General features: G+C 39.6%; 1 protein-coding gene across 1 annotated transcript in view; it reads left to right on the top strand.

Annotated features, from left to right (window-relative positions):
- The first annotated feature begins 328 nt into the window (after positions 1–328).
- MEIKIN (meiotic kinetochore factor) overlaps positions 329–14027 on the top strand; it is a 33375-nt gene continuing 19676 nt past the window's right edge. Inside the window, exons 1-7 of the mRNA XM_014539172.1 lie at positions 329–475; positions 649–742; positions 1155–1242; positions 3405–3465; positions 5403–5540; positions 12640–12759; positions 13558–13625. Coding sequence (XP_014394658.1) covers positions 364–475; positions 649–742; positions 1155–1242; positions 3405–3465; positions 5403–5540; positions 12640–12759; positions 13558–13625 — 681 coding nt within the window. The 5' untranslated portion in view covers positions 329–363. The remainder of the gene's footprint in view (positions 476–648; positions 743–1154; positions 1243–3404; positions 3466–5402; positions 5541–12639; positions 12760–13557; positions 13626–14027) is intronic.

Raw genomic sequence — 14027 nt, 5'->3', positions numbered from 1 at the left:
GCCTCCCTGGGCTCTGCGCTCCCTGGAGGGCAGGCGCCCGGTGGCCTTCTCACTCCGCTTCCCAGAAGCCTCAGCGCGCGGCCTTCTCACACACATCTTCCCAGAAGCCTCAGCGCGCGGCCTTCTTACACACATCTTCCCAGAAGCCTCAGCGCGCGGCGCGGCCGAGATAAAAAGGCGGGAGCGAGGCGGGCAGCTCCCTTCCTGCGCCGTCCAGCGCCGGGCTGGGTGGTGCGACCTTTTGCTTTTCTACCCCATACTCCTCGCAGGCTGCTCCGCAGGCGCCCCTGGACGGGACTCCCTCCGGCAGCAGCGCAGTTCTACGGGAAGGCGACGACAAGGGGCCCCGAGGCCTGCGGGTGGATGGCAATGTGGCCGCTCCGGGTCTACACCCGCAAGAAGAGGACCGGCCAGAGGCTCAACCTGACCCCGACGCCAGACCCCGGCCCACCGGTGATGGCAGAGGCACTCCCAGGTCCGAGCCGACGGCTCGCTGCCCACCGTAAGCTCTGCCAGACTGGCCTGCATGGGAGCATGGAGGTGCGGGTGGGGGAGGGAGTTGGCAGCTGGGCCTCGCCCCCAGGGACCCCCGGAGTCAGAAGGCTGGCCTCCCAGGCGTTGGCCCTGACACGAGCTGCCCTCCTTCAGGCCCGAAAGGACACGGCAAAGCTCATGGGCTGCGGAAGATCGCCGAGAACGTGGAGCGCAGTGGGCGGGGCGGTAGCAGCCCTGGGCTGCCCAGGTGCGTAGCCGCGAGGAACAGCCCTGTGCATTCTGGCCTCCTCCTCAAACCTACAATCCTAATTTTCTAGCAGCCAAGAGCCTCTCATTCTCAGAGTCAACGAAGAAAATAAATAAATAGAAACTCTGATTCCGTTCTTCTCAGAACATAGACCCAGAAATTTGACTTCAGAAAATAACTATTTACAAGAGAAAATTTTGCCAACTCACCTAAAAGCAAGTGAGATAAAACACCCAGAAAGCATTCATGGCATCAGTTGGGTATTGGTGCAGTTCACCAACTCTGCTCCTTCCTTTTCCCTAAGGATGTCCCCCAAAGAGCCTTTCAGAGTCTGAACAGTGTGCCACGGGGAACAGAGACCTGGAGAACCAAGGCCAGACGGTGCAAACTAATCGTGTTGTTTGTCTGTTAGCTCTCAATTAGGAGTTGCAGGAGAGAGAAGCCTGCGGGAAAGTAGCACTAGTGAAGAGACTGAGGATGAGAAGATTGCTCCATTGAGCGTATGTATGTTTCTCCTATGACCCGTGGATACACTTAGCGGACAAACCAGCAGTACCTGCTGTACCGCCAGATGAAAGTATAGTGTGGTCTTTGTTCAGTAGAGACTACATAGCTTTTTAATGTTTTTATGAACATTGATGCTGTGTCTTCAGACAGAGCCTTGAATTTCTGATTCTGGCAGATTCATAGCCATGCATTTTTGTTTTTTCTTTCCCTTGACAAAAATTTCAGAATAGTCTGACACTGGCTAATTTTCTGTATGACAGATATAAAACCTTTCTAATGATTCTTGTGTTTCTAACTCCCTTATGTTTGGTAACATTTTAAAGTCATTTTCATGTTTTCCCATTAATGACTAGAAACAGGATTCATTACCTTTAGAATGTTATATAACTTTTTGATCTGCATTTAATATGGACTCTGTTCAGTATTTTAAAGATGGGTAGCAGTAGTTTGGAGAGACTCGGATATAAAAAATTATTTGTGACTCATCTGATATTAGCATTAAAGTTGATAGTTATGTTCCAGTATTTTCTCTCTAGCATGTTTGTTTGTTTTTTTATTGAAGGGCATATTCAGCAAAAAGCATTTTTTAAGGCTTTTCCCTTCAATTATAACTATTAAGTGTTCCTTGTAGATGATTCAAACTACTCAAGTGTTTTAAGCAGCTTCTTCTAATTTTTATATATTTCTTCCTATTCTGATTTTGTGCCTTTTTTTCATTTTACAAGTTATGTTATTGTAAATTCCTTTAACATTAAATAGTCTTCAAAAATATGCTTTTTAGCCCTGACCGGTGTGGCTCAGTTGGTTGCGCATTGTCCCATACTCTGAAAGGTTGCCAGTTTGATTCCTGGCAAATGCCTGGGTAGCAGGCTAGATCCCAGGTAGGGGGTATGCAGGAGGTAGCAGATCAATGTTCTGCTCTCATATTAATGTTGCTCTCTCTCCCTCTCCCTTCTCTCTCTAAAAAAAAAACACAAAACAATAAAAATATTTAAATATATAGATATAATTTTTAGTGTCTTGCATAATGCATTGTCTTACAGATATATTATAATTTGAATAACTGTTTTCCTATAGTTGGAGGATTAAAATTGTTTCCAAGGTTTTGCTGTTATAGTTATCAGTGGATATCTTACTGCAGAAGGTTTTTTGTGTTCCTCGATTGTTGTCCCAAGAAAAATACTTTCCAATGAGTCAAAGGTTGGATCATATTTAAATTTTTTTATTCATGTTGGTAAATCAGCACCATCTTACCTGAAACTTAATATATATATATATGGTGTGTGTGTGTGTGTGTGTGTGTGTGTATTTATTAATTTATTTATTTATATGAAAGCCCAAGTGACCATTTGACCATTCGACCGTTAGCTATGACATGCACTGACCACCAGGAGGCAGATGGTCAATGCACAGGCATGGAAACATGGAACAGACTGATGAATCTCAGAGGGAGGGGGGAGGGGGGAGGGCAGGAAGAGATTAACCAAAGATCTTATATGCATACTAGAGGCCCGGTGCACAGATTCATGCACCAGTGGGGGTCCCTCGGCCTGGCCTGCGCGGATCAGGCCAAATTTGATAGATGAAAAGTGGAATATTGTTTCACTTTCCATTTCTTTGAATGCTAGTAAAGGTAAGAATTTTTTCTCTTATTTCATTGGCCATTTGTGTTTCTTTTTTGTGAAATAGTTGTTTATTATATACTGAAGATAGTTATGCTTTTACACACACATATATAACAAATATTTCCATATATTTTGGCCTTTAATTTTATTTCTGGTATTTTAGACTTAGCTGTCAATTTTTTTATCTATTTTGTTTCATATGTATAAGGAAAAAAGCCCTTCCTACTTAGGGGATCAGGAAGATATTCACCTTTATCTTCTGGTTTCTGGGGTATCCCATAGTAGTTAACTGACAGTTATTTTGTTGACTCCCTAGACATGTCTATAACTTATTTTCAGATTTAATATTAAGTACCAAATTATATCTGTGATCAGTAAGCTAAAAGGATCTATTATACATATGAAACTAATATACGAAGTTGATATTAGTTTTTCATTTTCAAAATGACCAAATCAATGTGATACAATATTATGATATAAAAATATTCAATCTCATAATTTGTGTTATCTTTAATTCTTATTTCACATAGGATTCTGTGACTGATGATCTCCAGATTGACAGTAGTTCATCAGCTGGTGAACTAGTATCAGGTAAGATGGTCAGATGTGAACTCCCTCAGTTTTCTTTCTTATAAGCATATGCATCAATTTATATCTCTGTCATCTTCCCATTTCAGTGAAAGAGGTGTTTTTCTCCTAGTCTAAGATGACTCCTTCAGCCAGGGCTCTGGCCCTCATCTTCTAACAGACCAGTAAATTACAATTGTGATAAGTGCTACAAAAAAGGGATTGACTTTAGTGTAACTAATTGAGTTTTGGTTGGGAGGTTAGGGAGGGCTTCCATGAGGGAATAGCAATTTAATTCATATCTGAAGAAGAGTAGAAATTATATATGCAAAGAGATGAATAGAAATTAACTGTGAAAAGAGTTCTATCACAATAATTTACTGGAAAATTCTTTATTCTAGTCCACTCTCGCAAGGATGACTTTAAGACTTCTGAGTCTGGGAGATTCTGTGTTAAAATATTTTGCCCATTTTCTTACTGAGATTTTTCCCCCCCCTTATTATTGAGTTTTCAGAGTTCTTTTACTTAACATTTATTTTTATTGATTTCAGGGAGAAGAAGGGAGAGGGGGAGAGAGAGAGAAACATCGTGATGACAGAGAATCATTGACTGGCTGCCTCCTGCACGTACCCCACTGGGGATCAAGCCCAGCAACTGGGCATGTGCCCTGACCGGGAATCAAACCGTGAGCTACTGGTTCATGGGTTGACCCTCAACCACTGAGCCACACCAGCTGGGCCAGTTCTTTATATTCTGAATTCCATTGCATTTGCAAATCTTTTCTCTTAATTTGTGGCTTATTTTTCATATTAACAGTCTCTTTTGAAGAGAAAATTTTAAATTTGATGAAGTCTAATTTATTATTCTATTGTTTTAATGACTTATCTTTTTATTGTTATATCAAAGATCAACCAAAGGATTTATATGCAAGCATATAGGCCTAACCAATGGACACAGACAACAGGGGGGTGAAGGAATGAGTGGGGGGGACAGGGGGTAACATGGGGATGACACATATGTAACTAGTGATCGGCAAACTCATTAGTCAACAGAGCCAAATATCAACAGTACTTCTTTAAAATAGACTCGCCCAGGCCGAAAACTGACTTCTGCGCATGGACCACGAAGTTTCAATCTCACTATACGTGCGCGCCCGCACATGGTATTTGTGGAAGAGCCACACTCAAGGGGCCAAAGAGCCACATGTGGCTCGCGAGCCGCAGTTTGCCGACCACAGACTTAATCAATAAAAAAATTAAAAAAAAAAAAAGAAATCTAACCCAATATCATGAAGATTTTCTCTGTTTTTTTTTTTTGTTGTTTTTTGGGGGGGAAATTTTGTAGTTTTAGGATTTATATTTAGATCTATGATACATTAATAGTTAATTTTTTATATGATTGAAGATATGAGTGCAAATTTTTTGTTTTGCTTTTGCATATGGGTATTCAGTTCTGGCATAATTTTTTAAAAAAGAATATTTTTTCTCCACTGAATTGCCTTTGCATCTTGGATAAAAATCAGTTGCTCATATATGTGTGAGTCTATTTCTGGGCTCTCTATTCAGTTCCTTTGACTTATTTGTCTACATTTAGGCACATTATTTTCTGAATGGAATTACTAGAATCACCCTTTCTTCTCTTCAGCTAGTTAGTGGGTAACTTATATATTAAACTTAGATTTTTGAGTCAAGAATTATAACTGAACCAAAATAGGGAAGGAATAAGTTATAAAACTTTGAAAAACAATGGAAAAGGGTTATAATGCATTTTCTCTACATCAAAAACAATTATTTTCTAAGATAAAATGGTTTACCAATAGTATATTTTTTCATTTGTATGTAGAAGTAATTTTACTTTCTTAACATACAACTACAAGTACATTTCTACAAATTTGAATTCTTAAGATTTTGAATCTGTTTACTATTTAAACATTTTGTCCTTTTTGATTGTTTATTCTACAGGACTAAGTTTGCAGCATGATATTTCTAGCTCTCTTCTAAGCTATTCAATCACAGATTCTTCTATAGAATGCAAGAGTTTTGAAGAGAATTTAAGTAGCTTCCCATCACCTGAACTCTTCAGAGGATCAGATTATTTAGGTAAGAAAATAATTTCAATTTTAAGTTGCTCCACTATAAAAATTGTTCCTTTGTCCACAATCTTCCAATGAATAATGATCTTTTTGAGAAAGCATACTTCCCTTCCTCACCAAAACCTCCTTTTCACGCTTTGGCTTTGGAGTTGGCAATGTGACTTGCTTTGGCAATATGATATTAGTGAATGAAACATATACAAACCTTTGAAATATGTTTAAATGGTCGGCTTGTCCTCAAGAGAAGAATATATGCTAATTAACTCCAGTGGGACCCCTGAATAACCGGCACAGAGCAGAGTGGCCCAGGCAATCTGGAGAGTGCAGAGGGCTGCCCAATTGATCAGCACACCTGGAATCTAAAGCAGAGCTGCCTGAGCCAACCAGTAGACACGGGAATAATAAATAAATGCTTTCATTTTATGCCACTGAAATTTTGGGGTTATTTATTATACAGAAAAAGCAAACTTCTTCAGATAATGTATTGAACACAGAAGAGGGGCGATTTAAATGAAACTATAGCCCTAACCGGTTTGGCTCAGTGGATAGAGCCCAGTTTGATTCTGGTCACGGGCACATGCCCAGGTTGCAGATTTGATCTTCAGTAGGGGGCATGCAGGAGACAGCCTGTCAATGATTCTCTCTCATCATTGATGTTTCTCTCTCACCCTTTCCCTTCCTCTCTGAAATCAATAAAAATATATTAGAAAAAAAATAAATGAAACTATACATTCTAAATTGTGGGACCTGTTTACCAATGCCTATTCTCATCCTACCCAACAGCTCATTTCTCTGCTCAGTTTCCAGAATGCTAGCACCCAGACTTGAACCTTCCAGACAGGAGAATGGAAGACAGTTTCCTAAGAAATCTGAGCAACCCTAGAAAAACATATCTAAAGATAGTGACTACAGTAGTACTTTGATGAAACTGACAAGAACACCCTACAGTGAAGCCAACCTTGTGACAAGCCACAATTAGGCCACAGAGAGTTCACTGAAGCTTTTTGGGCTCCCTCTTAAATGTTAGCAGAGAGCCAGGAATCACCAGACTTCTGAGGAGTCTCTAGCATAAAACATAGAGATAAAAACAAAGCAAAATATGGGAGTGACATCAGAAAGCTGTTGAAATAGGAAGCCATGGACCCTCCTACCCACCAATTCAACAGCAATACATAAACTAATCCCATTTGTGAGGAATCTAGAAACTAGTTGAGGGACTTCTTAACCTCAGAAAAGCATGAAACCAGCCACATCAAAGCCAGGAGGAAAGTTCAAGACACCCTTCCACCATAAACCCCACTTCCAGCATGGTGCCATATAATTGGCATGAAATCCCTAGCTCCAAGATTCTCCCTGCAAGCGAAGGAAAGGACTGAACCATGCATCAAATATTCTAAATTTTTTTGGAGCTACCCAAAGGATTGGATACCATTTTGCCTGTTCCAGAGTACTTATGGGACCTGACATACTCTAGAAGACTGATGGGTGATGAGAACAAAGATAGCAGCTTGGTCTAGCATGCAAGTTTTCATCTCACTTATCTAACAGAATTCAAAATAATCATCACTAAAGATGTTCAATGAGCTTAGGAGAACAATGCATGAAAGTAGTGAGAATTCCAAGAAAGGCATAGAAAACTTTTTAAGAATCAAACAGAAATCTTAGAGCTAAGGAATATAATAAATGAACTGAAAAATCTAATAAAAGGATTCAATAGCCAACTAGATCAAGCAGAAGAAAGAATTAGTGAATTCAGAGTGAAGAGAAAAATCAAACAGGTCAAAATATTTATTCCAGAGAGAGGCTTATTCACAGAAACAATGGCTAAAAAATCCCAAATCTGGGAAAAGAAATGTGTATTCAATTCTAGGAAGCACAAAGAACCTCAAATAAGATGACCCAGAGAAATCTACACTAGGACACATAAATTGTCAAAGTCAAAAAGAATTTAAAAGCAGCAATAGAAAAGTGGCTTGATATGCCAATGGGAACCCCATGAGACCATAAATATATTTCTTAGCAGAAACCTTGCAGGCCAGAAGGTAGTGAAATGATACAGTCAAAGTGGGGAAAGAAAAAACTGTCAGTCAAGAATACTATGACTAGCAAAACTATCCTTAAAATCACAATGAAGTGATAAAGACCTTTCCAGACAGACAAAAGCTGAAGGGGTTAATCATTTCTTGACATGCCTGATAAAAAATGCTGCAGGGAGTTTTTCACATTGAAACAAGATTCTAAACAGCAATATGAAAGCATAAAACACTAGTAAGTATGTAGACAAATACAGAATAGTTAATACTGTAATTGGTATGTAATTCACTTAATTCTAGTATAAAAGTTAAAAGACGGTATTTAAAATAATTATAACTATAAAAATATGTTAATACACAATGTAAAAAGATGTAAATTGTAACAGCAATAACTGTGAGGGGAAAAGTAAAATGTAGAGTTTTTGTATATGATTGAAGTTTTTATTAGTTTTATGTTAAAACTAAGTTTCGTGGTAACCACAAAGAAAATACCTATAGAAGATACACAAAAGAAAAATAGATGTTAAAGCATGTCAATATGTACATCAATAAAAAATAAAGGATGATGGCAAGACAGGAAAAAGGACAAAAGGACTATCAAAAACAAAAACAATTAACAAAATAGTAATAGTAAGTCCTTCGCTATCAATAATTGCTTTAAATGTAAGTGGATTAAACTCTCCAATCAAAAGATAGTGGCTGAGTGGTTTTTAAAAGACTGACTCACTTTAGACTTAAGGACACACATGTTGAAAGTGAAGGGATACAAAAAGACATTCTATGTAAATGGTGACCAAAATAGAGCAAGAATGGCTATACTTAGATAAAATAGAAATTAAGTCAAGACCTATCACAAAAGACAAAAAAGGACATTATATAATAATAAAAGGTTCAACTCACTAGGAACATATAACTATTTAAAATAAATATGCACCCAACATCAGAGTATCTAACATATAAAGTATACACTGACATAACTAAAAGCAAAAGCAGGCAATAAAATAATACAATAGTAGGAGAATTTAGATACCTCACTTTCAAATAATGGACAGAATGTCTAGATAGGAAATCAGAATTTCTTGATTTCAAAATATATTGCAAATTATATTTTACAGTAACCATATGATACTGGCATAAAGAGACATAAACCAGGTAGAACAGAATAGAGAGCCCAGGCATAAATCCATGTGTATGCAGTCACCTCATCTTTGACAAGGATGCCAAAAATACATAATGAGGAAAGAGTAGTCTAACAAATGATGTTGGGAAACGATATCCACACACAAAAAGTGAAATTGGACCCTTACCTTACACCATACACAAAAATCAACTAAAAATGGATTAAATACGTAAACATAAGATCAAAATCTATAAAACTAGAAGAAAACATAGGGGACAACTTCATGACATTGGTTTTGGCAATGATTTGTTGGATATGACACCATAAGCACAGGTAACAAAAGCAAAAATAGACAACTGGAACTACATCCAAACCAAAAAAGCTTTTGCACAGCAAAAACAATGAACAATGTAAAGGCAACCTACAAAATTGGAAAACATATTTGCAAACTTCATATATGATAAGGGATTAGTATCCAAAAATATATTGCCCAGTTCTGAAATCAATAAAAATATATTTAAAAAAATATATTAAGAAATTCCTCCAACTGGGGGGTGGGGAGGGGAACACAAATAACATGATTAAAAATGGGTAAAGGACTTGAATAGGTTTTTTTTTTCCTCCAAAGAAGACACAACTAGCCAACAGATATATAAAAAGACATTCAACATCACTAATCAGGGAAATGCAAATCAAAACCACAATGAGATACCACCATATCTGTTGGAATGGTTATTTTTAAAAAGATGTGTTGGCAAGGATGTGGAGAAATTGGAACCCTACCCTTTTGATGGGAATGTAAAATGATACAACTATTATGGAAAACAATATGGAAGTTCCTTAAAAAATTGAAAGTGGAACTACCATATGATCCAGTAATCCCACTTTTGGATATTTATCCAAAACTAGAGGCCTGGTGCCCTCTTGCAGTCCAGGAGCCCTCGGGGGATGTCTGACTTACGGCTTAGGTCTGCTCTCCTTGGGAGCGGGCCTAAGCTGGCAATTGGACATCTTTAGCACTGCCGCAGAGGTGAGAGAGGCTCCTGCCACAGCCTCTGCATTCGCCACCCGTGAGCCTGGCTTCTGGCTGAATGGTGCTCCCCCTGTGGGAGTGCACTGACCACCAAGGGGCAGCTCCTGCGTTGAGCGTCTGCCCCCTGGTGGTCAGTGCGCATCATAGTGATCAGTTGGCCTGTCCTTTGGTCGTTCAGTCGCTTAGGTGCTTATATATATAGATAGCCAAGAGTGGAAATAACTTAAATGTCTATGGGTGGATGAATGCATAAAGAAAATATAGTATATACATTTAATGGAATGTTAGCCTTAATGCCTGTCCAGTGTGGCTCAGCGGTTGAGCATTTGGCCTATGAACCAGGAGGTCATGGTTCAATTCCTTGTCAGGGCACATGCCTGGGTTATGGGCCCCACCCCCAAAAGGGGGCATGCAGAAGGTAGCCGATCAATGATTCTCTGTCATCATTGATGTTTCTATCTTTTTCTCCCTCTCCCTTCCTCTCTGAAATCAATAACAAAATTTTCTAAAGAATATTCTGGTTTAAAAGAGCCTAGCACAACATGAAAAACACCAAGATAGAGCATTATGAACTTCAGAACACCAGATAATGGAATAAATAGGATGGATTTATACAATTTTGTAGTTTTAGGTTAAATAGATGAAAAATAGAGAAAACTAAGCAAACAAAAAGACTTCTATTAACCCCAGGGAAAGCAAAAGGTAGTCATAGTATACCACAAGAATAATAGTGTTTTTTATGTAGACATTACCATAATGTCTACATTGAATGTTCATCTAATTAAATATGTGATATAGTAATATGAGGACAATGGGAGAGGTGGGAACAGGGATGTAAAAGAGAATAGCCTCATTTTTCTTTTTTTTTTTTGCTGCAAAAAACTTTATTGTTTCATTTGGTTCAATGCATGGGAGAGGGCTTTAGGGTGGTTAAAAGAATGGCTAGTAGTTTGGGGAGAGGCTCAGGTAAAAGCCAGACACCAGGGGAATGCAGAGGGGCCCCTCAAAAGCCTCTGGGCTCCAAAGGCTCCTAGTTGTGCTTGAGGGTGAGCCTTTTGAAGAGATACTACTCAGCCTAGTCTGGGGGCCGGCCAGCCTGCTGATGTTAGTCAGGTGGTTGCCCATCTTCTTGATGAGTTTCACCTCCTCAACCAGGAAGTGGTTCTCCAGGAAGTCACAGAGATGAGGGTCTGCACTGGTAGAACCCAGGGCAGACAGCTCCAAAAGGGCCTGGTTCAGGTGCCTCTCCAAGGCCAGGGCGGCTTCCATGGCATCCTGAGTTTTGCCCCACTCATCTTGGGACGGCTTTAGCACCTCCTGGAAGAGAATGTGGCCACTGTGCTTGTTTTGCAACTTTAAGAATTGGAACTCCCATTTGACCCAGTAATCACACTTCTAAGACTATATCCCAAGAAACCAGAAACACCCATCAGAAAGGATATATGCACCCTTATATTCATCGCAGCACAATTCACCATAGCTAAGATTTGAAACAGCCTAAGTGCCCATCAGCAGATGAGTGAATTAGAAAACTGTGGTACATCTACACAATGGAATATTACGCCGCTATAAAAAAGAAGGGACTTTTACCATTTGCAAAATGGATGGAACTGAAGAGCCTTATGATAAGCGAAATAAGCCAGTCAGAGAAAGATAAATATCACGTGATCTCACACATATGTGGGGTATAATGATCAACACAAACTGATGAACAAAAATAGATCCAGAGACAAATGGCAGGGAGGGGGAGGGGGGCGGGTTAGAGATCAACCAAAGGACTTGTATGCATGCATATTAGCATAACCAATGGACACAGACACTGGGGCGGTGGAGGAATGCCCTCAGGGGTGGGTGTGGCTGGGAGGGTCAATGGGGAGAAAGGAGACATATGTAATACTTTAAACAAAAATAAATAAATAAATAAATAAATAAATAAATAAAAAGAAATGCTCAACGCCCTCGGGCTTCTTCTCCACCAACTCGCAGAAGTGACCCATTCCCTCTAGAGCAGCCGTGGGCAAACTACGGCCCGCGGGCCGGATCCGGCCCGTTTGAAATGAATAAAACTAAAAAAAAAAAGACCGTACCCTTTTATGTAATGATGTTTACTTTGAATTTATATTAGTTCACACAAACACTCCATCCATGCTTTTGTTCTGGCCCTCCGGTCCAGTTTAAGAACCCATTGTGGCCCTTGAGTCAAAAAGTTTGCCCACCCCTGCTCTAGAGCCACATTATCAGGTCAAAATAAAAGCCCAGAGAGAGGTAGGTGTAAGAGGCCCACAGGTGCAGGTTGGCCAGGTGGTTGACCAGAGCCTCCACCTCGGTGGAATAATTCTGCCGAATTTGGGAGCTCATGGTTGTTCAGCAATGAGGAGTTAAGGTAGAAAAAAACAACCCGGTGTGTTGGCTGGTCTTAGATGTGGTTCTGAAGGTGGTGACTGGATAAGACATTAGAGAGTGGCCAGAGGCTGGAAGAAGGGGCATCTCTGGATCTGTTCTGTCCAAACACTGTTGAAGCAAGAGACAGATCCAGGACCACAGAGGGCACTGCCAATAGCCTAAATTTCCCATAGTGGGAAGTCAATGGAAAGTTTAAAACTGACATCAAATAATAACACTATGTTATTTAGTGATATGATAGTTAATGGGACATAGGTATAACATACATAAAATATGACAAGGAGCTCCCATGTGTGCTGTCTGTCCCTTAGATCAATAATCTCCTTGGGGCAAAAGTCTGAAAGAGTGGGTTAGAGCATGGGAATAGGCCAAGGCTTGTCTTTTTTCTCTTTCTCATCCAAAATGTTAGTTATCAGAACTGTGCACGGGCTGGGGACCTAAGCTGAAGTAGGAAAGGTAACCTGCCACTTGTGTGCTATTGTTCAAAGTTTTGTGCCATTTCTCCCTGCTTTGTTAGATTGGGAGTGTCCCAAGTTGGAAGAATACATGCAATGCAAGAATTCTACTCTTCTGGATACCAGTAAAGCAGTAGCAATAGAGAAGGCACCACAGTTTTCAAACCTCTCTGCAATTTTAGGTGAGTTTTTACATTCTTTTTTCTCATATCACAGGAGAAAACCTCAATACTTGATTAAGGTGGTATCTGTTGGTTTTCTCCATTATAAAGTTACTAGTTTTTCTTTGTAGTTAATAAATATTTAGAAAAAGATAGTTTGAAATTCTGAAAATCCTGTCTCCTCAAACTTTCATTCACTGATATTACCAGACATCAGAGGATACTGACTGCAACAGTTATTTACATTTCAATAAGTAGAGAAAGTGTATGTGATTAAAATTCTTCATTAATTATCCTTCCATTTCCACTTTCCTGAGATTTTCAGGCTCTCTCTTTCTTTCTTTTTTTAAAATATATTTTTATTGATTCCAGAGAGGAAGGGAGAGGGAGAGAGAGAGAGAAACATCAATGATCAGAGAGAATCATGGATTGGTGCCTCCTGCATGCTCCCTACTGGGGATCGAGCCCACAACCCAGACATGTGCCCTTCACCAGAATCAAACCCGGGACCCTTCAGTCCCCAGGCCAACGCTCTATCCACTGAGTCAAACCAGCCAGGCCAGGCTCTTTCTTTCTACTGCAACTTTTCTATCAGCATTTTATATAGAGTTTAATTACTCCTGTGAAACCTGGAACTCTTGAGATAAATATATTTTAAAGAATACTTTATTCTATCTGTCAGATTATTCAACATATATATTTTTTCTTCTAAAATTATTACAAAGTCAGTTATTAGTGTTTTTCATATTTGAGTTTTCTGTACTTATAGTGAATGATAAATTAAATAATTAAAATTGTAAAGTATGTTTTTATTTGTAGATAATGCAGCTTGTGAAGTACTTGCTGAGAAAACTTACCCTTTAACACCTGAAAAAACAAAGAAAAAAGCAAGTATTAAAGCAGAATAGCTATATAAACTGTAAATTTTATTAACATAGGACATATTTTTAACCAACACTTTTATAGGAATAATTTTTCAGCTATTTAAGTCAATAATTCAAAACACTTTTTGAGTTTAGCAATTATATTACACTAGAGGCCCGGTGCACAAAAATTTGTGCACTCAGGGGGGAGGGGAAGCCCTCAGCCCGGCCTGTGCCCTCTCGCAGTCTGGGACCCCTCGGGAGATAACGACCTGCTGACTTAGGCCTGCTCCCGGGTGGCAGAGGGCAGGCCCAATCCCTAGGTGCAGCCCCTGGTCGGGCTCAGAGCAGGGCCAATTGGGGAGTTGGGGCGCCGCCCCCTGTCATGCACAGAGCAGGGCGGATCAGGAGGTTGCGATGCCACCC

The sequence above is a fragment of the Myotis brandtii genome, unplaced genomic scaffold (assembly GCF_000412655.1).
Source record: "Myotis brandtii unplaced genomic scaffold, ASM41265v1 scaffold208, whole genome shotgun sequence".
NCBI classification, from domain to species: domain Eukaryota; kingdom Metazoa; phylum Chordata; class Mammalia; order Chiroptera; family Vespertilionidae; genus Myotis; species Myotis brandtii.
The sequence above is the reverse complement of the archived record's forward strand: the minus strand, read 5'-3'. Positions and strand labels throughout refer to the sequence as shown.